Source organism: Hylobates moloch, unplaced genomic scaffold (assembly GCF_009828535.3).
Source record: "Hylobates moloch isolate HMO894 unplaced genomic scaffold, HMol_V3 SCAFFOLD_22, whole genome shotgun sequence".
Classification (NCBI taxonomy): Eukaryota; Metazoa; Chordata; class Mammalia; order Primates; family Hylobatidae; genus Hylobates; species Hylobates moloch.
In genome coordinates this window covers 32,452,542-32,478,325 of record NW_026652297.1, presented here as the reverse complement: position 1 = coordinate 32,478,325, position 25,784 = coordinate 32,452,542, and the positions used below count along the sequence as shown (strand labels likewise).

The 25,784-nt window shown below is 39.7% G+C and overlaps 2 protein-coding genes and 1 non-coding gene across 5 annotated transcripts in view; 1 reads left to right on the top strand and 2 right to left on the bottom strand.

Annotated features, from left to right (window-relative positions):
- The window catches only part of ESCO2 (establishment of sister chromatid cohesion N-acetyltransferase 2), a 30,454-nt gene extending 13,212 nt beyond the window's left edge, over positions 1-17,242 (bottom strand). Inside the window, exons 1-7 of the mRNA XM_032143384.2 lie at positions 17,171-17,242; positions 16,220-16,288; positions 14,618-15,422; positions 11,521-11,614; positions 7,745-7,802; positions 3,771-3,888; positions 2,801-2,932 (exon numbers count right to left, since the gene is read on the bottom strand). Of these exons, the coding sequence (XP_031999275.1) occupies positions 2,801-2,932; positions 3,771-3,888; positions 7,745-7,802; positions 11,521-11,614; positions 14,618-15,422; positions 16,220-16,272 (1,260 nt within the window). The 5' untranslated portion in view covers positions 16,273-16,288; positions 17,171-17,242. The remainder of the gene's footprint in view (positions 1-2,800; positions 2,933-3,770; positions 3,889-7,744; positions 7,803-11,520; positions 11,615-14,617; positions 15,423-16,219; positions 16,289-17,170) is intronic.
- Positions 17,243-18,038: 796 nt separating this feature from the next.
- On the bottom strand, positions 18,039-18,140 carry LOC116462203 (U6 spliceosomal RNA). Its single transcript, XR_004246292.1, has one exon. It is a non-coding gene; the product is annotated as a U6 spliceosomal RNA (small nuclear RNA).
- A 1,021-nt stretch (positions 18,141-19,161) lies between these two features.
- The window catches only part of CCDC25 (coiled-coil domain containing 25), a 41,693-nt gene continuing 35,070 nt past the window's right edge, over positions 19,162-25,784 (top strand). For 2 of the 3 annotated variants that reach the window (XM_032143381.2, XM_032143380.2), the window contains exon 1: positions 19,169-19,289. In XM_032143381.2, coding sequence (XP_031999272.1) covers positions 19,262-19,289 — 28 coding nt within the window. In that variant the 5' untranslated portion in view covers positions 19,169-19,261. Of the gene's footprint in view, positions 19,290-25,784 lie in introns of all 3 variants that reach the window. The other variant, XM_032143379.2, reaches the window with a different exon arrangement.

Here is a 25,784-nt window from a genome sequence, read left to right as displayed (position 1 = left end):
CAAGCTGATATCCTATCTGGAGACATGTATATGACTATAAAACAAGGTAAAGAGGTAAAGGTGCAGTGGCTTACACCTGTAATCCCAGCACTTTGGGAGGCCCAGGTGGGTGGATCACTTGAGGTCAGGAGTTCAAGACCAGTGGGCAGGTAGGGGAGGGGTAGAAGAATAAGCCAAATTCCAAGAAAAGGCTAAGTAAAAGTCCTTATATGTTTGTCCCTTATGCTTGACAAGACCACAGATGGGCGCAGTCTTACAACTATTTTAACCTCAACCCCCAGCATAGTGCTTTGGCATGTGGCCCTAGTGTTTGAATGATACTGAAGTATTATGGTACTGAAAAGGGTTTAAAAACCTTGGTAAGATGTCAGTGAGCATAATGGGGAAGGTGGTTAACTTGCCTTCAGGCTAAGGCAACTAACTGAATAAGCAAAGGTGCAGAGAATGGGAAAAAAATCTGGTGTAACTGACTGATTGGAAAAAATGAGGTTGAAATATTAGAAATAAATTTAATAAGATCCATGACAAAACTATAAAATGTTCCTGAAAGACATCAAAGATATGAATCAATCAGAGGTATACTAAGTTTCTAAGTATACACTAGGTTTATACTATAGTATATACTAAGTTTATATAATAGTATGTGCTATACTAAGTTCCTAAGTTATACTAAGATTTTTTTTCCCTAGAGAAAATGGCATTAGTTTGACTAGTTTCAATAAAAATTCGAATAGGTTTTTCATTTGAGGGGAACGTGATAGGCTCTTTAATTGAAAGAGTAAATGTGCAGAAAAAGTCAAGATATTTTTTACAGAGAAGGATGAAAGAGAACTTACCTAACTATACATCCAATACAGTATGAAGCTATATTTATAAAAGTATGGCACTAGCACAGGAACAAATGGATGGTGCAGAAGTGTCCAATAACAAACCCATTTATATGTAGGAATTTGGTATGCATCAAAGGTGGCATTGCTAATCAGTGTGGAAGATAAACTAGTCAAACAGTAATGTTGGCACACTTTGCAGTCCTTTAGGAAAAATATAAGGATCCATCTCTAAAACTATGTCTTGAAAAACTTCCAGTGGATTAAATGTCTAAATATAAAATCTATAGCTATAAAATTTTTAAATGTAGGAAAAACTTACTAATTTTGGGACTGAGATGATGTTCCTGACTTAAGAAACCAGAGGTCACAAATTAGCTAAATAAAAATTTTGTTTTCTTTGTAGCAATATACACCACAAAAAGGTTAAAAAAAAATCCAAGTAACGGTATTTGCTTGTATATGCAGAAAATATCTCTGGAAGATATATAGATGAACCTATTAATGCTGGATGCCTATAGCTAGGGGAACGAGGTTTCTGGAAGGGGTATGGAGAAACACTTTTCACTGGATATACTTTTGCATTCTGTGAAATGTGAATCATGTGGAAGTATTACTATATCAAAAATATAAATTCAAACCTTAAAAAAAGGGACAGGGAGAACATATTTGCAACCCAGGAATAATATACAAAATATATAAAGGATAACATGCCCAGTATGTTTCCACAAATTAAAGAAAGAAATCCAATATGGTATAGTCTGGTTTCATCAGAGAATGTGGCTTATTCTAGTGGCAGGAGCTTAGAGCTGGAGAGGGAATGTGTCATGTGACAAGGTGGGCAGGAGCCAAATATGAAGAGATCTGCCAGCCAAGGTAAGGAGTCTGGGTTTTATTCCCAGTGCAACAGAAAGCTGTCAAATTTGAAGCAGACAATGTCAGAACCTATGTTTTAGAAAGAACTTTCTGGCTGATGTAGGGATCAGATCAGAGAGGGCAAGAATTTAAACTATACACAGACACACTTTCTCTTTTGTATATATTTTATATGCACATATATAGGAAAGGTTGAGGCCAGATTAAAGAGCACCAAACTTCTGGCGGGAACTTTTTTTTTCCAGAAGTATGTAGAATCATACTAGACTTATGTTTCATTTATGGCTTTTTTTTTTTTTTTTTGAGATCGAGTTTCGCTCTTGTCACCCAGGCTAGAGGGCAGTGGCACAATCTTGGCTCACTGCAACCTCCGCCTCCCAGGTTCAGGCAATTCTCCTGCCTCAGCCTCCCGAGTAGCTGGGATTACAGGCACCTGCCATCATGCCTGGCTAATTTTTTGTTAGTGGAGACGGCGTTTCGCCATGTTGGGCAGGCTGGTCTCAAACTCTTGACCTCAGGTGATCCACCCACCTCGGCCTCCCAAAATGCTGGGATTACAGGCGTGAGTCACTGCACCCGGCCTAGACTTATATTTTAAAATGTTATTTCTGGTAGCACTATGGGAACCCAGAAAGCAAGCTGTTTCAATAAACAGGCTAAAAATATTGTGAAGGCATTAACTGTGGCAATAAACATAGGGAAAAAGGAATGTATCTGAGTAGCAGGTACAATCATAAAGATAGGGCCAATGATAGGATGTGTTTGGACTTGAAAGGTGTTTAATAAATGGGTGGGACCTCTCCTCTCAGAAAAAACCTGGAGAAGTCATGGGAAGGCTATTTTTTTCTAAGGCTATCTATAAAGACAACACTATAGTGGGAAGAGGGTATCTCTGTAGGTCTCTGAATTTTGTATATCTTGACTGTTCAGCTCTGCTCAGAATGCAGTGTTTACAAAATATTTATCCTATATTGAGATACTAAGCTTGAAACATCATCATTAAAAGTTAACTTTTCCAGCTGGGTGGTGGAAAAGAAATGTCTCTTTTAAAGTAGTTTTACTTCTAGAACAAACTGAAAGACTAAGTTTTGGCTCACCACATATTTGATTCCTTCCAGAAACCTGTGGTGATGCTGTACATGCTGCATTTCATCTTCAGGGTTGGAAGCAGTATATATCATACCACAAGACTTGCACACAGTAGCCCCAAAATGTTTCTGTCCAGCGTCCTATAATTGGGGGGTAAAAAAAACCCATTTAAATATAGCACAAATAGCTCTAAATTAAGTTCCTATAACCATTCATTCAAATTTCACCTAATTTTTTTTTTTCTGCTGACACAAGTGAAAAACTAAATGAAAATCTGGTTACTATATCCTCCTTCCCTCCCCCAAGACAATATGAAATGAGATCAGGCCAGGTGCAGTGGCTCACGCCTGTAATCCCAGCACTTTGGGAGGCTGAGGTGGGTGGATCACTTGAGCCAAGGAGTTAGAGACCAGTCTGGGCAACATGGTGAGACTCCATCTCTTTGGGGGAGGGGGGAAGAGAAGAGATCTAAAAATGCAATAAATTGATGAAAGGGAATTATTTGAATGGACAGTGTAAAAACCAAAGATTCTTTTATTTTTACAAGATTATTTACTAGACCCATGGTTCTAAGAAAGAATAAGATTAAATTGTGGAAATTAAAGCTAAAATGAACAACAGAACTCTTTAATGAAACTCTTAAAGACCTGAAAAAGCCTTATTTCAAACAGGAAGGGTGAAAATTTTAGGACTTCTATATTAATTATACAATATTTTTCCTTAAGCAGCTAAGAATATTAAATTATTTTAAAGAATATTAAAATTATTTGACCCAAGAGTTGACAAAAAATAAAGTGCAGGAAAAGAACAGATAAATTCAAGAATATTCAGTGTCACCACCTACAACTCCCATTCTGTCACATAAAACATTGCTTAATGTCACTGAAAATACCAAGATCTGAACTGTCTAATACAGGGATTGGCAAGCTTTTTCTGTAAAGGGCTAGATAGGAGAAGCTTTGTTTGGAATTTACTCACAATGATGAGCTGATCTTTTGTTTTTTTACTTGTATCTCTGGTATTAGTATTTTTCTGGATATTGGTCTGTTTCATGAAGTTGATAAATCCCACAGAAAACTGTTCTTCACCTAAAGATCTTGACACAGAAAGTTGATAAATATTATATAAATTTACAATTTTTGAGGAATTACAAGGGAAAGAAAGCAGCCATTTATCAGAGTACCTTGCAATTTTTAGTGCTTTCTATCTGACATTAACTTGATGAGGTAATAGGGACAGGAACAACGAGAAACCTGAGGCCCACTCAGAGAGGGTCAGTAATTTACTCAAGGTAAAGTAACTAGTAAATAGCAGTGTTAACACTCAAATCCTGGTCCTCTGACTCCAAGTCCTAGGGACTTTCTTCTATAATATCAGATGCACATAGATGCACACTTTGGAAATTGACTTCACCCTTTAAAAAAAGATTTTTTTGCTTTATCAAATCTTAGGACAATATTTACCCTATACAGCTATAAAGAAATTCCTGGGGTACTGGAGAAAATAAGTGTAATACTGAACTTCACAGATCCACAGGAAATCAGAGTCACCATCATATTATGACCCAGCAACATTTTACCGGGGCAATGAAGCTAGTAAATTTGCTTTTCCTCATACCAAAAGCAGCATCTCACTACTCTGAAATTCTTAAGGAAAAAAAACAAAAACAAAAACATATTTAGGCTGAATAGATGTAGTTGAGACAACCTTTACCTATTATGAAAGAATGTTGAGATTCACTTACAGAGGTTGCAAACTGGAGCCCCTCAGGCCAATTCTAGCTAGCAGATATGTTTTGGTTGGCCCATATGGTATTTAAAAACTTTGGATTCGCTACCAATATTTTAACATCTAGAGATTTCACTTAAAAATGTGTATTTCCAATATTAAAAGAAACACTGTAAGATCACTAACCCTCTATTCCATCAAAGAATCTATGAGTTCAAACTTGGAATAGCACATGCCCTTTTAAGTGGGCAATTCTTCAGCTGGCCCTAGTCTCCACCCAGCCTGCTGGTTCTGTAGATACTGAGTTTGTAACCCTTGCCTTGTAATGAAAGGACCTTGGTTTTCCAGGGACCAAAGGAGTAGAAATCCCTAAAGAGTAGAAGTAAATAAGAAAGAAAAAAAAAACCCCTATGCCCCAAATAAGAAGTTCAAACAGGAAAAAAAAAAAAACCTGACAAAGTAGAAAAAAAAAAAAAAAAGGTGGAGCATTAGCTCCACTGCATTAAGCTAAGTCAAGCTGTCTTCTTACCATTTGTCTGAAAAGCAGTTTTCAAACTGACTTGACAAATCTATGCTAAGAAATATATTTCACATGACTAGTACAGATATAAAACCAAAGTTTCACTAAATATACTTGCTGTGTGAGAGATACACTATTCCACTAAAAATAAATGCTATTGTTGGAGGCCAAAAGAATGAGGGTTGTGACCAACTCAGCATAACACTGGAGGCTATATGAACAAACAGCAAACTGTTCTCATGAATGCAGGTTGTTGGCAAACTGACAAACTGCATCTGCCACCCAGAAGGAATGCTGAGGGCAGTCATGCCCAGGCACAGTGTTTCTTGCAATTATCTATAGGCACATTTGAAGCCTGTTAGCAATCATGTGAACCTGTGATAAATCAAGCAGCTGACCTTTACCTCCTCCTCCCTGCCCTTTCTACCCAATAAATATGAAAGGCTGTAAAAGCTCAGGACCCTTGCTCACTAGAAGCAAGGAGCTCCCGACCCCTTCTTTAAAAAGATCCTTTTGTCTTTGTCTTCATTTCTGCATTCGTCCACCTTTGTTCAGTCCCATAGTAACTGTCACAAGATATGACACGCTAAACTGGTCTGATGAACTACTAATGGGCTGCTTCCTACAGTATGAAAAAACACTCGTCCAAGTCACTGACCCTTTTCACCTTATGCAGCCTTTGCTAAGTAACTCAGCTCTCCCTGACCCTGCATGCATGACAGCCATCTCTTTGCTTCCATTTCAGCAACTGTAACACTATTTGTTTAAATGTCTACCCTCCTCTAACCATAACCTCCTTGATAGCAAGACCACGTTAATTATCTTCACATCTGCAGAACTCAGTATAGTTCAATAGCATGTGATACTCTCTAAATGTTCATTGAATTTTAAAAGCCAAAAAACAAATGTGAGACTAAGCACTTTGAGAATCTGTAATCTATCTGAAGTAAGATTAAATCTCAAATTGCTGATAACTGACGTTTTGGAGTCTACAAAAAGAGCAATATCATATTATTTAACAAATAGTATCCCACTGTCTTTTTTTTTTTTTTTTTTTTTTTGAGATGGAATCTTGCTCTGTTGCCCAGGCTGGAGTGCAGTGGCACCATCTTGGCTCACTGCAACCTCCGCCTCCTGGGTTCAAGCTAGTCTCCTGTCTCAGCTTCCTGAGTAGCTGGGATTACAGGCGTGCCCATCATGCCCAGCTAATTTCTGTATTTTTTGGAAAGACGGGGTTTCACCATGTTGGCCAGGCTAGTCTCAAACTCCTGACCTCAGGTGATCCACCCACCTCAGCCTCCCAAAGTGCTGGGATTACAGACGTGAGCCACTGCGCCTGGCCTGTCTATGCTAGACTAAATTAGTATACACTTTTATCAGTTAATTGTGGTAGGCTTCTGCTATGGTTTGAACATGTCCCCCAAAGTTCATGCGTGAAAACTTAATCTCTAGTGCAACAGTTTTGGGAGGTGGGGCCTAATAAGAGGTGTCTAGCTCATGATGGCTCCACCTTCATGAATGGATTAATGTTGATTATTGAAGGATGTGAGGCTGCAAGCCAAGCTCTCTTGTTCTCTCATGCACACTCTCTTGTTCTGCCTTCCGCCATGGGATCATGCAGCAAGAAGGCACCCACCAGATGTGGCTGCTTGATCTCGAACTTCTCAGCCTCCATAACTGTGAGCCAAATAAATTTCTGTCCATCATAAATTACCTAGTCCATGGTATTTTGTGATAGCAACACAAAACGAACTAAGACAGCTCCCATCTTCAATAAAAGGTCATGAAAGATGACAACACAGGTGAAAAATGGGAAAGGTCAGAAAAACTAGAAACAAACCTTTGAAGAGGGAAAGCTGCCCACCCATCCTAGTCACTGAGGAAATTTAAAGTGAGGTGCTCTAAGAGTAAGGAAAATGTAGCCGGGAAGTTCCTTGCTTAATATCTGGAGTTATTTATAATCAAATGGGGAGAGAAGGATCAAAGCTGCTTAGGAAGAGGATGTTTAGACTGTAAGAAACTACTTTTTCAGAGCTCTGCCACCTATCATGCTCTCTACCCATCCATGCCTCCCCCATCGCAGTCTTTAGCTTTGAATAGGGTACTGGTAGCTTCAGCTATACTTTATGATAACATTAAGCTGCTGCAAGTTACTTACTCCTCCAGCCAGCTTTCTCATCTACAAAATGGGTAATAATGGTACCTACAACATGAAGTTGTAAATGCTTATTAAATTGTAGCTACTATACTATCACCCAGGGAAGGCAATATGACCTAATGGGCATTTGGTTCAGATATAGATTCTAGTCCTGGTCCTAGCACCTAATAGCTGTGCAACTGTGGCTAAATTACTAACAGTTTCTTAGGCTGAAAATAGAATAATAGTATCTACCTTCTAAGTTGTTGTGAAAATTAAGATAATAGATATACAACTACTTATTATGGGTAAGGTATTATATAATAACATTAGCAATTATTATTACTCAAGTATATAAAGATCTTTTCCATCTCTCAACTCTTAAGTTCTTATGACGTTTCTATGAGGGACTGATTTCATCACCCTATTCTCAATATTATTCTCCTATTCCCCTTAGTGAGGAAGAAAAAAAAACTCCCCAAATTAAGTAGCATGAGACTGAAAAAGAGATCCAGAGGACCTGTGTAATTTATAAGGCTTGGACTTTAAAACAATAATAATTCTTACCTTTTTGAATTGACTGAAGATGCACTGAAGATTGGATAGACAGTGGACTTAGGAGAAACTGGTAGGGGAAAAATCATGATAATGTGTATTACCAAATAAAATCAAAGCTTTAATTCATAAGATTTCAAAGGTTAATAAGACAAAATACTACTCAAGATCAAGATTTAACAAAGAGGCAAAGGTAATTCCATGGAGGAAAAACAGTCCTCAACAAATGGTGCTGGACCAATTACATGTCCACATGCAAAAAAATTACACCTATTCAAACCTTATGTAAAATTAACTCAAATGGATCACAGATCTAAATGTAAAACTATGACCAGGCGTGGTGGCTCATGCCTGTAATCCCAACACTTTAGGAGACCAAAAGCAGGAGGATAGCCTAAGGCCAGGAGTTCAAGACCAGTCTGGGCAACTTCGTGAGACTGTGTCTCTACAAAAAAAAAATAATAAAGTAAAAACATAAAACTATCAAATGTCTAGAAAAAATATTAGGGAAAAATTTTCATGAACTTGGATTTGGTAATAAGTTTTACATATAACAGCAAAGGCATAATATATAAAAATTAATTTGGACTTTATCAAATTTAAAAATTTTGCTCTACAAAAAATAAAGAGAATGAAAAGATAAGCCACAGATTGGGGGGGGGAAATATTTGCAATCATATATCTGATCAAAAACTTGCATCCAGAATATATAAAGAATTCTTATGGTATGTCGATAGTTCAGTGATAAATCAGAATTACTACTGATACACCCAACAACATGGATGAATCTTAAATGTATTACTAAGTGAAATAAGCCAGACCCCAAAGGATATGTGTAATGTTTTTCCTGGAAAAGATAAAGCTATAGAAATAAAAAGCAGATTAATGGTTGCCAGGGGGCTGAGGGGAAGGAGAGTAACAACAAAATGCAGGCATAGGGAAATTTTAGGGTGAAGGAACTGTTCTGTATGGTACTGTAATGGCTAATACATAATTCTATACATTTGATAAAACCCACAGAACTGTAAAAATCACAAAGAATGAACTTCAATGTACATCAAATGAGAAAAAAAAATACGTATAAATATCAACCAGGCTATTGAGGTAGCCTAAGATGGAATGCAGACTGTGAGAAATGAATCTAACTATATTAGAACTGTATAGCATAACGACACTGAAGGAGGTAGGGGGAAAAAGAGAAGCTGTCCTAAGTAACTTTAGCAAATGGTGTTTTGACTAGAAGTTATAAGGATAAAGACAAAAAGACTGCACTTAAAATTGCACTCTAGGACGAGTGCAGTGGCTCACACCTGTCATCCTAAAAAATACGTATATTATTTAATATATATATTAACTATATATGCAATTCTACAAAGGGAAAAAATTGAAAATATATCACATTTAGAGAAGAATGGCATGAGCTGATATAGGATTCCATAAAAGCTTACTTCAGCAATAATTACATATAGAAAAAGAGACTGAATTAGATAAGATTCATCTCAACCTTAACATGAACTATGAGATGAAAGGTAAGGGAGGCCAAGGCGGGTGGATCACCTGAGGTCAGGAGTTCGAGACCACCCTGCCCAACGTGGCGAAACCCCGTCTCTACTAAAAATACAAAAAAATTAGCCGGGCATGGTGGCAGACACCTGTAATGCCAGCTACTTGGGAGGCTGAGGTAGGAGAATCGCTAGAACCCTGAGGGCAGAGGTTGCAGTGAGCTGAGACTGCGCCACTGCACTCCAGCCTGGGTGACAGAGTGAGCCTCTGTCTCAAAGAGAAAAAAATTGCACTCTAATTGGTTATTTCTCACAGGGGTATGAATTAACAATTATGAAACTGTTTTACATGTTTACTGGGACAGAACAAATAAGTAGGTGGATAGTGAATAGTAGGAACTAAGTTTCTCACTGTCCGAGAAGGAAGTTACCGATGAAAAAAGGATAGAAGAAATCCTGGAGTACTGGATTAGAGTTAGAGATATCAACATCCAGTTGGCAATATGCAAACAAAGAAATAAGACAGAAAATGTCACAGACAAGACTAAAGACACATGACAATTAAACATAATATAGTACCTTGGATTGGATACTGGGACAGAAAGAAAACATTAATAGAAGATTCCAAATAAAGTTTAGAGTTTAGTTAACAGTAATATACCACTACCAATATTTGGTGAACTCCAAATGAAGTCTAGTGTTTGCGGCCGGGCACAGGGGCTCATGCCTGTAATCCCAGCACTCTGGGAGGCTGAAGCGGGGGGGATCACTTGAGGTCAGGAGTTTGAGACCAGCATGGCCAACATGGTGAAACCCCATCTTAACAAAAATTAGCCGGGCATGGTGGTGGATGCCTGTAATCCCAGCTATTTGGGAGGCTGAGGCAGGAGAAATGCTTGAACCCTAGAGGCAGAGGCTGCAGTGAGCCAAGATGGTGCCACTGCACTCCAGCCTGAGCAACACAGCGAAACTCCATCTCAAAAAAAAAAAAAAAAAAAAAAAAAAAGTCTATACCAATACAAGTTTCTTAGTTTTGACAAAAGTATTACAACATAAGATGTTAGGAATGGAGGAAACAGGGTAAGAGATACACTGCTACTCTCTGTACTTTAACTTTTCTGTAAATCTAAAATTATGGCAAAATAAACAGTCTATTAAAAGAAAACAGCAAAGTTAAAACAGCTATTGATTTGAGGAAAATAGTAAGTTGAGAGTGGGCTAAAAAAACAAACTTTAACTTTGCATTGAAAAATAATTAGAGCTCATCCTCTAGAAACAAGGCCAAGGCAGGTGAGAGTCTGAGCTGCTATTGGTAAGTTACTTAACCCAAGTCCATTTCCTCATCTATAAATGGGCATATCAGGACCTAGAGTAGTTGGGAGAATTAAATGATAAACTGTAGTTAAGTAATAAAATTTTGGTCTTTTTATATTACTTTCATTATTTCTCCCATATCCTTATACCATTTGTATTTTTATTCACTATTTTTCTTTAAATTGACTTAAACAATGTACTAAAATATATTTTAAAAGAAAAATTTATAACTATTGTAAGTAGATGCCTTTTAGTTATATTTTCTATTGTATCAGTGCTTTGAGCACAATCTATGAAAAACATAACGTATACTAAATACTTAGCACTGCCTTATATTCAGCACTCAGTAAATACTAGTTATTAACATCACATCTCAGAATCATAAAAAAACAGCTTTATGTATTCATAGTTTAGTAAGTTATTTAATCGAACACAGCATAAATTAGGAATAGGATTTCAGAACTGACAGGAATTTAAAAATTAACTTTAACTCTTTAGAGATATCTTCCTAGATCATACAGCTAATTATTAGTAAACCTAGACAAAAATCCATGGTTCTTGATACTTAATTTCAGTGTCATTTATAAAACTTAGTAAGTTCTGCTCACAATTGGACTTTGATCACAAATATACATAACAGTTTTAACTTCTATTATTTTGGGTGAAAGATAGAGTAGGTATGATTTTATAATGAGAACACTCAACTCTAGAGAGCTTAAGTAACTTGGCCACAGCCATAGACCAATTAAGCCTAATATTTTGTCTAAAATTTTAACCTAGGATCTCGTTTCTTGTTTTTCAAAACGCAATGCACTGCTTTACTACAGAAAACAGTGTCACAGAGATAAACAAAGATACTAATCACAGGCATGCTACTGAAAAAAGACCCAGAAATTATAAGAATTATTATTATATAATGTATGTAATAAAGCATTATTTTAAGTAGCTAAATTCATGCGAGTTTTCTCTTACTTGTCTTATTCTCACCAAGAGAATCCTCTGAAGGAAAGGCCTCATTTTTATCAACTTTATGTTCCTTGGAAGAAACTCTGTCATCTGATGAATCCTGAAAATAGGTTAAAAAAAAAAAAAAAAAAAAAGGAAACAAATCTGTAATTTTTAACTATTTTCTACTGAATGAATCCCAGCAGATCTATTTCTAAAACAAAAGATTTGGTTTATTATGAATTACATTTCATAATGTGATTTTCAATTTTCAAACTATTTTTAGGAAAACTTCCCCTGTATTCACTAAGTGTACATTACCTTTAAAGCCAGAGTACAGCAGGGCCTGGTTGCTCATGCCTGTAATGCCAGCATTTTGGGAGGCCGAGGTGGGTGGATCGCGAGGTCAAGGGATTGAGACCATCCTGGCTAACATGGTGAAACCCTATCTCTGCCAAAAATACAAAAATTAGCTGGGCGTGGTGGCACGCACCTGTAGTCCCAGCTACTTGGGAGGCTGAGGCAGGAGAATCACCTGAACCCAGGAGGCGGAGGTTGCAGTGAGCAGAAATCGTGTCACTGCACTCCAGCCTGGCGACAGAGCAAGACTCCGTCTCTAAAGAAAAAAAGCCAGAGTACATATGTTGTAATCTGTCATCCTCTCAAAAATGTGTTATACTTCCTGATAGAGATGGCAGAATGATTACAGACCATCACTTCCATAATGAAATGAACAAAAAAGTGAGTAAAAATGGCAAAAATTTCCCCAGCAGCCTCCAGACTGGAAAGGGACAACTTTTTGCCATAAACTTTAAAAATGAGCACCTAAGGAAAGAACAACATTCTAGAGTCACTGGACAGTAGCAGGAATATGGGAAAAGCAAAGTAGAAAAAAAATCCTGACAGATTTCCCTCATACTAATTTGGGAATTACTAGGGAATATACAGCTTGGGGAAAAAGGAAAAAAACTCTTGGTTAAAGTAGAACTTCTACTCAAAACCATAATATCCCAGCAGAGGTGGGATAACCCATCAGTTTAACACTTTTCAGGGCTCCATGAGTTGGGGAAAGGGTATCCTCACGAAAATCAGATTCCCCGGCCAGGCACGGTGGCTCACACCTGTAATACCAGCACTTTGGGTGGCCAAGGCAGGTGGATCACAAAGTCAGGAATTCAAGACCAGCCTGGCGGAGAGGGTGAAACCCCGTCTCTACTAAAAATACAAAAATTAGCCAGGTGTGGTGGCCGGTGCCTGTAATCCCAGCTACTTGGGAGGCTGAGGTAGAGAATTGCTTGAACCTGGGGGGCGGAGGTTGCAGTGAGCCGAGATCATGCCACTGCACTCCAGCCTGGGCGACGGAGTGAGACTCCATCTCAAAATAAAAAACAGAAAATCAGATTTGCCCTTAGCTACTAGCAGAGATGAATCCCAGACATGGGTATTTAGCAAAATCCTGAAAAAGCACAGCCCCATTCCACAAATTTAAAATGCACAAAAGCCCAGCTTCCCAAACTACTGAAAACTAACTTAATACCAAACCCATAAAGTGAAGCTAAGAAAATGAAAATAAGACAGAAAAGAGAATTACAGAATTCTCTATTACATTGGTTACAGAGAATTCATCAGATCACTATTCATTTGGTACACCACCAGGCTGTACCAAATAGATAAGAATAATCATCAGGAGATGCATGGGGAAACTGCAGACTCTTCCTTTGTTTTACTGGATTGAGACAATTTTAGCTTGAGTTATGCCCCAAACTTTCAAAAAACGTAATTTTCATACAAATGTATAAGTATAAAGCACAGTTTAATACGTTTTGATAAAGCTTACTCTTGTAATCAAAATCCCTATCAAGACATAGAAGTGTTTTGTTGATATAAACAGAAAATGAATTAGTAAAATTAGACTGTCATGGCTTAGCCAGCAAGAATGTATCTCATTTAACAATCTACTTGGCCATACTTGATAAACAGGAAAAAAAAAACATTTGCAGTGAGGACTAAAAACTTAAATGCCTTACAAGGGCAGCAGTAAGTAAAATGATCAAAACTAAACTGATCTAAATAGATATACACTGACTTAGAGAAATGAAGAACCCATATTTGTCAAATGGTATGATACTCAGCCTGATACTCAGCTCTGATTATTGCCATGTAGAAATGAAGGCTCAGCTTTCAATATGAGACACCAGAAATGTTTTTCTTGTATTTAAAAATAATTTTGGCTCCAACTTTTAAATTATGTAGGCCAAGCAAAACATTTATGGGTGAGATTTGGTTTACTGGCCACCAATTTATCTTTGCCACTGAGGTTTCAAATTTAGGTGATTACGAGAGATATGGAAAGGGGTTGAATTTGAGAGAAGCTAGTGAGGAAGGCAATGATGAGAGGTGGGTTAGGAAAGACATGACTATAAGCCTGAGTGTACTGGGTATCATATATGCCTATCATTTCTCCAGCTACAAGGGTTGTGATGAATATAAACAAGCCACCATAGACATGGAAGCCCTGATCTGGAGACAACCTTTCTTAAGGTTGCTTCAATGGCTTTCTGCCCCTAGCTGCCCCGCAAAACTCAACTTTTTTTCTGATGAAGGTTATAAACACGAGATCAGCAACAGAAGTTCTAGACCAGCATGGTCTAATATGGTAGCCACCAGCTACATGTACCTATTGAGAACTTAAAATGTGGCTGGGCCAGGTGCAGTGGTTCACACCCATAATCCCAGCAATTTGGGAGGGTGAGGCAGGTGGATCACTATAGCCCAGTAGTGCGAGACCAGCCTGAGCAACATGGTGAAACCCCAGCCTCCACAAAAAATGCAAGAATTAGCCGGGTGAGGTGGTGTGCACCTATAGTACCAGCTATTTGGGAGGCTGAGGTGGGATTGCTTGAGCCTAGGAGGTTGAGGCTGTAGTGAGCAGTGTGCCACTGCACTACAGTCTGGGTCATAAAGAAAGACTCTGTCTCAAAATAAATAAACTCCTTACAGTAACTAAACACTGTGCTATCTGGCTTTATAAAAGCAGTCCAGAAAATAAAATTTTATTCAACTATGTCATTTATACTGAAGTTTTGTTATATAGCCATTTTTGAAGTGATATATTTAGCTTTACCTTTATTAATTTCTCTTTATTTTTACCGCTTGCACTCAGCAGTCCGCTTTTCAATTTCTCTTCTGGGACCAAGCACTTTGGCACTTGCCTTGTCGCAAAAGTTTTTTTTTCACTGACAGTCTCTATATCAGAATCTTCAATCCCTTCTGATTTATTCTTTTGGGTGTGTCCCAGTGACGGCTCATTTTCCAGGGACCATTTTCTAAGAGATTTTTTTCTAACAAAAAATGCTGCTCCACCCTGGAGTGTAACTTGTGGTTTTATTTTTTGGCTTAGAACCCGAGGAGCATTGGGATTATTTTCAGCTGAATGACAATTATTTTCTTTCTCCACAATTGGCTTATAGATCACTCGATTTTGCTTGGGATTTCTAGAATTCCTTGATACAGGCTTGATGTGTCTATACTTTGGTTGATACTTAGCACTTAGACTCTTCTGTGGTTTTTTGTTGTTCTTCTTGAAGCAGACTGGTTTTCCTTGCATTTTTTCTGTCACAATGGGAAAAGATTTATCTTCATCACTAGTTTTTAGACAAGTAGATCTACTCTCTTTTATCAGCTTTCTCTCCAGTGGAGTGAGGTACCACTTATTTTGGTTGTAAAAAGATACAGTGGACACCGCAGATTTAAATGGTGAGCCTTGATTTGCTGATGGCAGTCTATTTACTTCAGTTGTTTTGAGCGCACTTAAAACAAAATGCCCTTGTTGAGAGCAATGCAGGTTTTCTTCATTTTTATCACTGTTTTGATAAAAACAGTGCTTTTTATTAGGTGATGGAAACAGATTTTCAGTGAAGTGTGAAAGGCTATAAAAAGAAACAAAGTCCATTGATAAGATTATTTTGCGTCAAAATTTACACAAATCTACTAAGTAATAAGCTCTACTTGTAGGTCATATTAAAAACAATACATGTACCCCCAAACATACACACAATTTTCTATTAGTTTAACAGTAGGATTCTCAAATTTTCTTTATCAAATAAAACATTCAAATATCTTCCCAAAGAGTTCATGAAAACAAATACTATATACAAAGAAGCTATGATAGACATATATGCATGTATGTTTTAAAATCTATTTCTATGTGTTGGCCATATATAAATTATAGCTCATATATTTTGCACTATTGTCTATAAGCCCCCTATAATAACTGTCTGTAATGAACTGACCCCCTGGGGCTTTTCCTGGGTAGAGTAATTAATATCTGAGTACACAGTCTTTCTAGAATTGTTTCCAGACAAGCATCTACTGTATGCAAAACACTATGTAAAATATCATAGGGGAATAGAAAGGAAAAAGGTTATAGCCGATTTGGTCTATTTCCTAGCCATAGAAAACAGCTTTCTTCAATGTGCTGCTTCTATGTCAAAAGAAAAAAACAAAAACTAAAAAACAGCTTTGATTCCCTTGAAAAGGACTAAATAATTCATTATGAAAACTTAATGTATTTCCAAACTAGAATTAGAATATAGGTTATCAGGTTATCACTGTAGACACAAGGAGTAGGCTAGCGGAAGAACGAAAATTTTAGAAAATAGGAGAGAACAAGAGAGACAAGAAGGCGGATTTTTCTAAGAGTTTCTATTCATAGGCTGAGATTCACCTGTCACAGTTCAAAGAATCCTGCTTCCTCTTCCTTGGAGTAAGAGCTGCCATTTTCTTTATTGAGTTCCTAAAAGAAATGACAATAACCACATTCATCAAAATATTAAAAATCGCTTTATCAAAATTACACCCCCTTTAATTAGTCTATTTCACACCAAGTTAAAACCCTATTTTCTGGGAGGTCTTCCTCGACACTGCTCTCCTTCCACCCCTCCCAGGGTTACACACGCTTGTTCTGCTTCCATGGCACCCTATGTTTCCCTAATAGTCCATTTAAGACATTTCTTCGTTTTCCCATCTCCACAGCCTTCAATGAAGGCAGAGACCGTCTGTAACTTTTCTTCAGAGCTCAGCAAAAAAATGGGTGAAGCACAGTCCTCTGCCATTTTCCTAGCTGATGAGCCCGGAGCAAGCCGTTTGCTTCCCTTTTTATAAAAATCTCTTAAAGTCCTAAGGCTGCTGAAAACAAATGCTAGAATGCACGAGCAGGCGGCTATGTGGCTCGTCAGAGTTCATTTCCTTCCCCTTCCCTGGGATCAGGGAAATTCCCCCCAAAGCAGCACACAAGCGTTATTTCAAAGCTATTAATGAATGAACAAACTGAAAGGCCAGGGTCTCTGGGAATTCAGGTCGAGCTGCGGCTTAAGGGGGAACCCCTCTGGGGCTAAGCGACGGAAGGTAGGAGAGGAAAGCATCCCGACCCTGAACCCGGTCAGGGAAACAAACAAACAAACCCTAAACCCAAAACAAGGAAACGCCGGCGTCGGGAAGAGGGAAACCCGGCGCCTGTTAGCGCGAACGAGTTAGTGGCTTCTTCGGTCTCGGGCCTGCGGACCTGCAGAGCGCCGAGCAGAAGCTCTTTTCCCGTGACATTCGCCCCCACGTTCCACAGGGTCTCCCGCTCGCCTCAGCCTTCCACAGCCCCGCCTCGGCCTACTCCAGAGGTTACCTGCGCCTCAGAGCCCAGCGAGCTCTCCTCAGCCTAGCCAGCCGCTCCGTGAGCGTCTTCAAATTATCGCGCGCCAGGCTAGGAGGAAGCCGCTGCGCTCCGATTGGCCACGGCTCAGAGCTTCCAGGGGCTGGCTCGGTGATTGGTGGAGCACCAGCCCTTGCCCCGCCCACCCTGGTGGCTGTTTCCAGGATTCTCGCGCCCTAGTGAGGTGAAAAATCTCTGAGGGAAACCACGCCACCCACAATCCCCTGCAGCAACGCCGGACTCCGTTCCCCGGGCCTTGTTTAGGTGCATTCTGGGAATTGTAGTTCTCGGCCCAGTTGAAGTTGAGGTACATTCTGGGGTCACGGGGTAAGAAATTTTTGTAAAATGGCCTCTCCAACCTGGCAACAGAGCAAGACTCCGTCTCAAAAATAAATAAATAAATAAATAAAAATGGCCTCTCCAAGATTCTCGTTGCACTTTTTTTTCACATTTGAAGCTTCATTGTTAGTTTCACTTTTTTTATTAGTAACTTCAGGTTTCTATTCACTATTTTATTTTTCAAATTAAAATATAAAACTTAACACTTGCTATGTGCCAGGCATTCTTAGATGCTTTACATGTTTTGTTTCATTTACTTCTCACCACAATCTGTAAGGTATTAATATCTATTGCCATTCCCATTTTACAAATAATACAACGGAGAACCCAAAACAATTGATATTTACAGAACAGAGCTAAATTCTTACTCTGGAAAACCAGAAAGTTCCTAAAACGGTTATTGTTAGCTATTGTTACTATCTTTGTGTCACCAGCTCCTGGCACAGTGTTTCTGGCACATTTTTAGTTTCAAATAAGTTTAGGGTTTTATGTTTATTTTTTCAAATTTAATTTTCACAAATTTGTATGTCATCCTTGAGCAGGGGCCATGTTAATATTCTCTGTATCATTCCAATTTTAGTATACGTGCTGTCAAAGCAAGCACGTAAATCAATTTCGTTAAGTGACGCCCTCAATTTTAGAATGAAGCCAGTGACTGATGTAAGAGTGTCAGTTTAACAGGAAAAGGCTGAGGCAAAAAAAATAAGAATGTAGAGTTTGCTTGAGTTAAAGCCGGGACAGCTGCCCAGAAGATTCCAACCCCCCTCCCCCCACCGCCCTCCACCAGCAGCCTTGGATATGAGCTCTGTCCGGCCTTTGCTACAAGCAGGTTTTTAAAGACGAAAAAGGGGGGCAGGAAGTGGGCTGATACACAACTGTCAAGCATTCTCATTGATTTATAGAAACTACATGCATCAGTGATTGGCTAGACATCGTTAAGCTATCAGGTGTGGGTCATAGTGTCTTGTGTGGCAGTGTTAGGTTAGTAGGTAGCTACTTGTGGCAGAAGCAGGTAGTTTCAGGAGATGAATACATAGCTGAAGGGGGTAGTAGAATATGATGGGGTCTTATTTTAATGCCTCTCCAGACCTAGTAATTTAAAGGTCTGGATTTAAATAAAATTAAATAAAAGTAATTTATTCCTCAGATAAAAGTGCTTTCTCAAGAGAAATAATCAGGGCAAAGCCAAGTGCTGTAGGAGGTTTCCATGAGTATGATTATTCCTACTTTACGGCAGGAGGACCTCTGAGGTTCAGAGGTTTGGGATGGCAGGCCTTCGATTTAAGCCAGAACAAAGTCCAATCCCCAAGAGGCATATTGTCCTGGTGAGTATCAGAAACAACTCGCTGTGTGCTATGTTCTAAACCCGTGGCGCCCATTAACTTATTTAACCCTAAAAAATATTCTGTGAGTTAGCTACTCTAGTATCATCTTCATTTCGCTGCTGAGGAAAGTGAAGCACAGACGGGTTAACTAATGTGCCCAAGATGCCCAGCCTCTTTCCCTTAACCCACAAATCATTGAACCAAACTCCTTGCCGACACCCTCCGCCTCGCCAGGATTAAAAATGGCGCCCACGGCCGGCGCTTTGACGCGCCCCGACGTCCGCCGGAAGTGCACGGAGGAGTTCCGGGGGCCAGGGAGCCGCCACGGGTCTGGTATCCTGAGCTTCCTGAGTTGAGCGCTGCGGCTCCGTGGTGGAGTCACCGCACCGCTCCCGGGATCATGGTGTTCTACTTCACCAGCAGCAGCGGTGAGTGGGCGCCGCGTCCTCCGGGACCCTGCTGGGCAGCGGGCTCCGAAGCCGGGACCCCCAGTCCGCCGCTGCGCCTGACCCTCGCTCTAAAATGCCTCCTCGATGCGAGTGCCTCTTCCCGCGGCCTCTCGGTCCCCCAGCACATCTGTCCCTCCCACGGCTGCAGGATTTCCCCCGGCGTCCCCTCGTAATGGCGTGGGGGACGCGGAGGGGCGATCACTGCTATATTTGTATCGGGGAGTTCTCGTCCCCCAATTGGAAAGACGTCCAGTCACTCCCTGGGATTGGGCAGAGCCTGTGGGCTCCTCCACACACCTTATCCCAAGTCTTCTTCCCACCTTCCATCTGCGGCCTTTATTCTGGCTGCACCCTGGTAATTATCCCCCATGAGAAAGGAGACAGCTGCTAACAACTTTTTCTTAAGGGAAGTGCGCGTTACCCTTTCAGGAAGGGGTTGTAGGGTCTGGGGTGCAACAGAAAACAATAAAAAGACCCTGGAATGTCCACCCAGCCACTCCCCGGGCAGATGATGTCCCAGATCTCAGAAGTGACCTATGATAATGCTTCTGACTTATCTTTGACAGATAAGGAAAGGGTGCCGTTCGTTCCCAGGAAATGCCGTGTCCGGACTTAGTTTCATTCTGTTCCTGTTATTCCCCTTTCCTAAAATCAACCCCCAGCTAATTCCCTTAAGGCAGTTTTGGCCCATCTTTTCCAAGATGCCTTTCCTGATTCTAGCTCCTACCCCAAGATTGCTTAGCTATTCCTTTTCCGGGACCCACTTAACGTTCCAAGTATGCCTTTGGCATTGCACTTATCACGTGGTATTAAATGGTGTCTGCTTGAGCTAGAGTGTAAGTCCCTTGAGGCCGTGGACAGGATCTCTTTACAGTAGTCCTTACTTGTCCTGTGTTTCGCTTTCCGTGGTCACATCATCACAAGAAGAAAAAGAGTGAGTACAGTACAATAAGATTTTGAGAGAGAAAGAGCAGAGTCACATAACTTTTATTACAGTACGTTGTTATAATTGTTCTATTTTATTATTAGTTGTTGTCAATAATCTCTTACTCCACCGAACTCTGATACATTAACTTTATCATAGATATATATGTATAGGGAATACCAGTAGCCATACGTCCCTTAATGACAAGAATACATTCTGAGAAATGCGCCATTAGGCGGTTTCATTATTGTAGCAACACAGTAGGGTATACTTAAACCTGTGGTGTAGCCTACCACAAATGTAGGCTGTATGGTATACCGTGTTGCTCCTAGGCTACAAACTTGTACAGCACGTTGCTGTACTGAATGGCTATAGGCAATTGTAATGCAATGGTATTTGTGTATTTAAACGGGTCTCAACGTAGAAAAAGTGAGTTGCACCACGCTGTTATAATGGCTACCAGGTAATCAGGCAATAGTGATCAGAATTTTTCAGCTTCGTTATAATGTTATGGGACCACCATAGTATGGGTGGTTTGTTGCTGACCAAAGTGTCATTATGTGGCAAGTCCCTTTATATATGGAATTGAGTGTTGTCCTTTCAGGTATCTACTGGAGATCTTGGAAGACATCCCCCACAAATAAGGAGGGACTACTGTACTTGTTTCCCTAACTTAGTGACTGGTTAGTAGTTCTCAATAAATGCTTGTTGAATAAATGAATGCCATTTTTTTACTTATTCATAGCACTTTCTATTCTATTGCTACTCTATATGCTTGTTAAAGGTGAGTCTTCTGTTTTTTTTTTTTTTTTTTGGAGATGGAGTTTTGCTCTTGTTGTCCAGGCTGGAGTGCAATGGCACGATCTCAGTTCACTGCAACCTCTGCCTACTGGGTTCAAGCGATTCTCCTGCCTCAGCCTCCTGTGTAGCTGAGATTACAGGAATGCGCCACCAAGCCTGGCTAATTTTGTATTTTTTTTAGTAGAGACGGGGTTTCTCCATGTTGGTCAGGCTGGTCTCGAACTCCCGACCTCAGGTGATCTACCGACCTCGGCCTCCCAAAGTGCTGGGATTACAGGCATGAGCCACTGCGCCCGGTCTAAAGGTGAGATTTATTTTATTTATTGATTTTTGAGACGGAATCTTGCTTTGTCACCCAGGCTAGAGTGCAGTGGCACGATCTCGGCTCACTGCAACCTCTGTGTCCTGGGTTCAAGCGATTCTGGTACAGCTGGGATTACAGGGACCAGCCAACATGCCTGGCTAATTTTTGTATTTTTAGTAAAGATGGGGTTTCATCATGTTGCCCAGGCTGGTCTTGAACTCCTGAGCTCAAGTGATCTGCCCACCTCGACCTCCCAAAGTGCTGGAATTACAAAAGGTGAGTTTTTGTTTTGTTTTGTTTTTTGTTTTTTTTGAGATAGAGTCTCCCTCTGTCACCCAGGCTAGAGTATAGTGGCGTGATCTCAGTTCACTGCAACCTCCACCTCCTGGTTTCAAGCAATTCTCCTGCCTCAGTCTCCCAAGTAGGTGGGATTACAGGCACACACCACCATGCCTGGCTAATTTTTGTGTTTTGTTAGTAGAGACGGGGTTTCACTATGTTGGCCAGGCTAGTCTTGAACTCCTTACCTCAAGTGATCCACCCACCTCGGCATTCCAAAGTGCTAGGATTAAAGGCGTGAATCACCACGCTCAGCCAAAAGGTAAGATTTAAGTGAAACTAGTTCCACATTGTTTGTGTGGGTTTGAATAAGGCGATACTTTCTCTTTAGAAGTAAGATTGAGGCCCAGGGAAGTTGTAACTCACAGACCCTACTCTTTCACCTTCATAACACTGACGTCTCCTTATTTTTCTCAGTAGTTTAGGCTTCCACAGTGTGTGCCATGAGCTATTTCTCTGTCTCTATACATGTGGTTTGTTTTACCCATATTATTAAAATTACTAGAAACAAAATTCAAAACCAGCCTGAAAAATCATATACCCCTATAGGCCTCTAAGCCTTTTCATCCTTGGCAACTCAGGCATCTCTTTATAGCTTCTCCACTCGTGAATCTTCAACAACATAGATATCCATATAAACCCAACAATGGAAAAACAAATATACAGGCAGGGTGTGTAGGTACTGAATGTATTTTATGCTGTTCTATTCCCCTTAAAGTTACTCTAAATTCTTCAGGTGCTAGTCACACATATACAGTTGGCCTTAATAGAGCAAAATGCTTCACTAGATTTGTGGGTCCTGTTTTTTTTCATTGACTTCCATTATAATGTCAGAACTGTTTCCTGTTAGAAAAATATTTGGCCTCTAAGCCTGATAAAAGTGCACTTGTGCAGCTGATCTTTTAAAACTGCAAAGTTAATGGAAAAGTCATAACTTTCTCAGTGAAATAGTAATGAGACTTTACATATTGGCAGTATAGAAACAACAAATATATAGAATCTTCAGGAAATGAATTTGTATGGCTTGCCAAGTTTTTAACTAACTGATGGTTTTTACTGCATAAAAACTTTTTTAAAATGGGAAGAAAATCTTCATAGGAAGTTGTTCTTTTACATTTTAAGATTTTTTTTTTTTTTTTTTTTGAGACGGAGTCTCGCTCTGTCGCCCAGGCTGGAGTGCAGTGGCGCAATCTTGGCTCACTGCAAGCTCCGCCTCCCGGGTTCACGCCATTCTCCTGCCTCAGCCTCTCCGAGTAGCTGGGACTACAGGCACCCGCCACCATGCCCGGCTAATATTTTGTATTTTTAGTAGAGAGACGGGGTTTCACCGTGTTAGCCAGGATGGTCTCGATCTCCTGACCTTGTGATCTGCCCACCTCGGCCTCCCAAAGTGCTGGGATTACAAGCGTGAGCCACCGTGCCCGGCCTACATTTTAAGATTAATATCTGACTAAAATGTGTTCCATTTTCATTCTTTCATGATGTCTCATAAGGGAATAATTGAACATTAGTCTAATATGTCCAGAGTCACATTTAAGACCATCTGATTATAGATAACTTGGCTCAAAGTCCACTTGTACTTTTAATACCTGTTAATATCATCTACCTAAAAGTAGGTTGTTCTATAAATTGTGAAATAATCAGATCACCTCTGAAGTTGGGTTGGTTGCTACCCGTAAGTCAAGTGTCTTCCAAATAACTGGTTCCAGTACTAATCAACCATGTTATTTAGATGAGAATAACAAATGAACTAGAATAATTCAGTTTACTTTTCCTTCTTAACATGGAAAGGAACTTAATTCAGACTTGTTGCGCAGCAATGATGTTCCTTTTTATTTTTCATCTTCTTTTCTTTTTTTTTTTTTTTTTGAGACGGAGTCTTGCTCTGTCGCCCAGGCTGGAATGCAGTGGCATGATCTCGACGCACTGCAACCTCTGCCTCCTAGGTTCAAGTGATTCTCTTGCCTCAGCCTCCTGAGTAGCTGGGATTACAGGCATGCGCTACTATGGCTGGCTAATTTTTGAATTTTTAGTGGAGACAGGGTTTCACCATATTGGCCAGGCTGGTCTTGAACTCCTGGCCTCAAGTGATCCTCCAGCTTCAGCCTCCCAAAGTGTTGGGATTACATGCGTGAGCCACTGCGCCCAGACTAATTTTCTATTATGGCATAATTTCAGTCTTTCAGAGAAGTTGCAAGTATAGTAAAAGATTTCCTGTCTATTCTCCCAGAGTCCCCCAATTTTTTTTGAGACAGTCTCGCTCTGTCACCCAGGCTGAAGTGCAGTGGCAAGTGTAGTGGTGCAGTCACAGCTCATTGCAGCCTCAACTTCTTGGGCTCAAGTGATCCTCCCACTTTATCCACCACACCCAGCTAACTTTTAAATTTTTTTTTATAGAGACAGGGTTTCCTCATATTGCCCAGGTTGGTCCCGAGCTCCTGGGCCCAAGAAATCCGCCTGCCTCAGCCTCCCAAAGTGGTGGGATTACAGACGTGAGCCACTGTGACTACAAATTCTGACATTTTACCACATGCCTTGTCTTTCTTTTTCCCATTCTCTTTTTGTCTATTTTTTTCTTTCGCACACACCTTTTTCCTGAAATGTTTGTTAGTAAGTTGCAATTAACCCCTGAATGCTTCAGATTTATTTTCTAAAATCAAGGGCATTCTCTCTCAAAAGACATTTTTTCATTGTCAAAATTAGGAAATTAACATTGCAGCAATGCTATTATCTAATCAACAGGCTTTATTCAGTTCCCATTGTGTCCTAATGATGTATTTGTAACAAAAAATACCTTACAAATCATCGTTGCATTCTTCAGGTGTCATTATCCTGTAGCCTCCTCTAATTGCGAGCAATTGCTCAGTCTTTGTCTTTCATGGCATTGTTAGTTGAATTACTTTGTAGAATGCTCCTCACTTTAGGTTTGTTATGGCCATTTTCTTAATCACTTCATTTAATAAGTCAACCATCAAAACATTCCTGTTACTCTTTTGGCTGTAGCTTAGATAGCTTGGCCTGCAGAGACAACTTTATTAATATTTTATATCAATTATTATGTTTTCTTTTTTGAGACAGTCTTGCTGTTGCCCAGGCTGGAGTGCAGTGGCACGATCTTGGCTCACTGCAACCTCTGCCTCCCAGGTTCAAGCAATCCTCATGCCTCAGCCTCTCCAGTAGCTGGAACCACTGGCGTGTGCCACCACACCTGGCTAATTTTTGTATTTTTAGTAGAGATGGGGTTTCAACATGTTGGCCAGGCTGGTCTTAAACTTCTGGCCTCAGGTGATCTGCCCACCGTGGCCTCCTGAAGTGCTGAGATTACAGGCGTGAGCCACTACACCTGGCCTATATTGTTATTTTGAAAATTCTGTTCTAATTACAAAAGCCATCTGTATGTTTTATAGCAGGCTAACCAAGGTAACTGTTGTTAAAAAATGTCTATGCTTCCATACATATAAAGTATGTGCTTATATAAAAATAAAACATGTATGTGTATGTATGTACACACATACCATTATAATCATTTATTTTTTATAAATTGAATCATATATAGATACACAAAAATACTGTTCTGATACTTAATTTCTTCACCTGCCATTTCTTTTTAATGGGTACATGGTATTTTGTTTATGGATGTTCAAATCTATAATATATTTAAAGAGTGTCTATTAAGGGGTGTTAGGTTGTAAAAAGATTATTGCTTGGTGGAGTATTTTGGTACTGTATCATGGTAACATTATAGGTAGTGACATTGTAGGATTGAAAGGGTATATACTTGAACTATTGTCAGGCCATGCAGAGAAAATCTGAAATGCTTTTTAGTTTTATTCCCACCCTTTTGGCATTTGTTACATGCTACACTAAGGCCTGATCAAGGTACTACAATGCTCAGTAATAGACAAGCATTTCTATAAACTTGGCGATGCACACATTCTTTCAAGTTATTTTTCTCAACTACTTCTGGACTTTAGTTATTATAAATGTTAAACAAAGGAATTAGTTTTCTCTCCCCCAAGAAAGGCAACTAGGATTGATCATTGAAGAAGCTTCTCATTACTGAAAGTACAGGGAATCTCTCTGATATAAGGCTTTTTAATTTAGG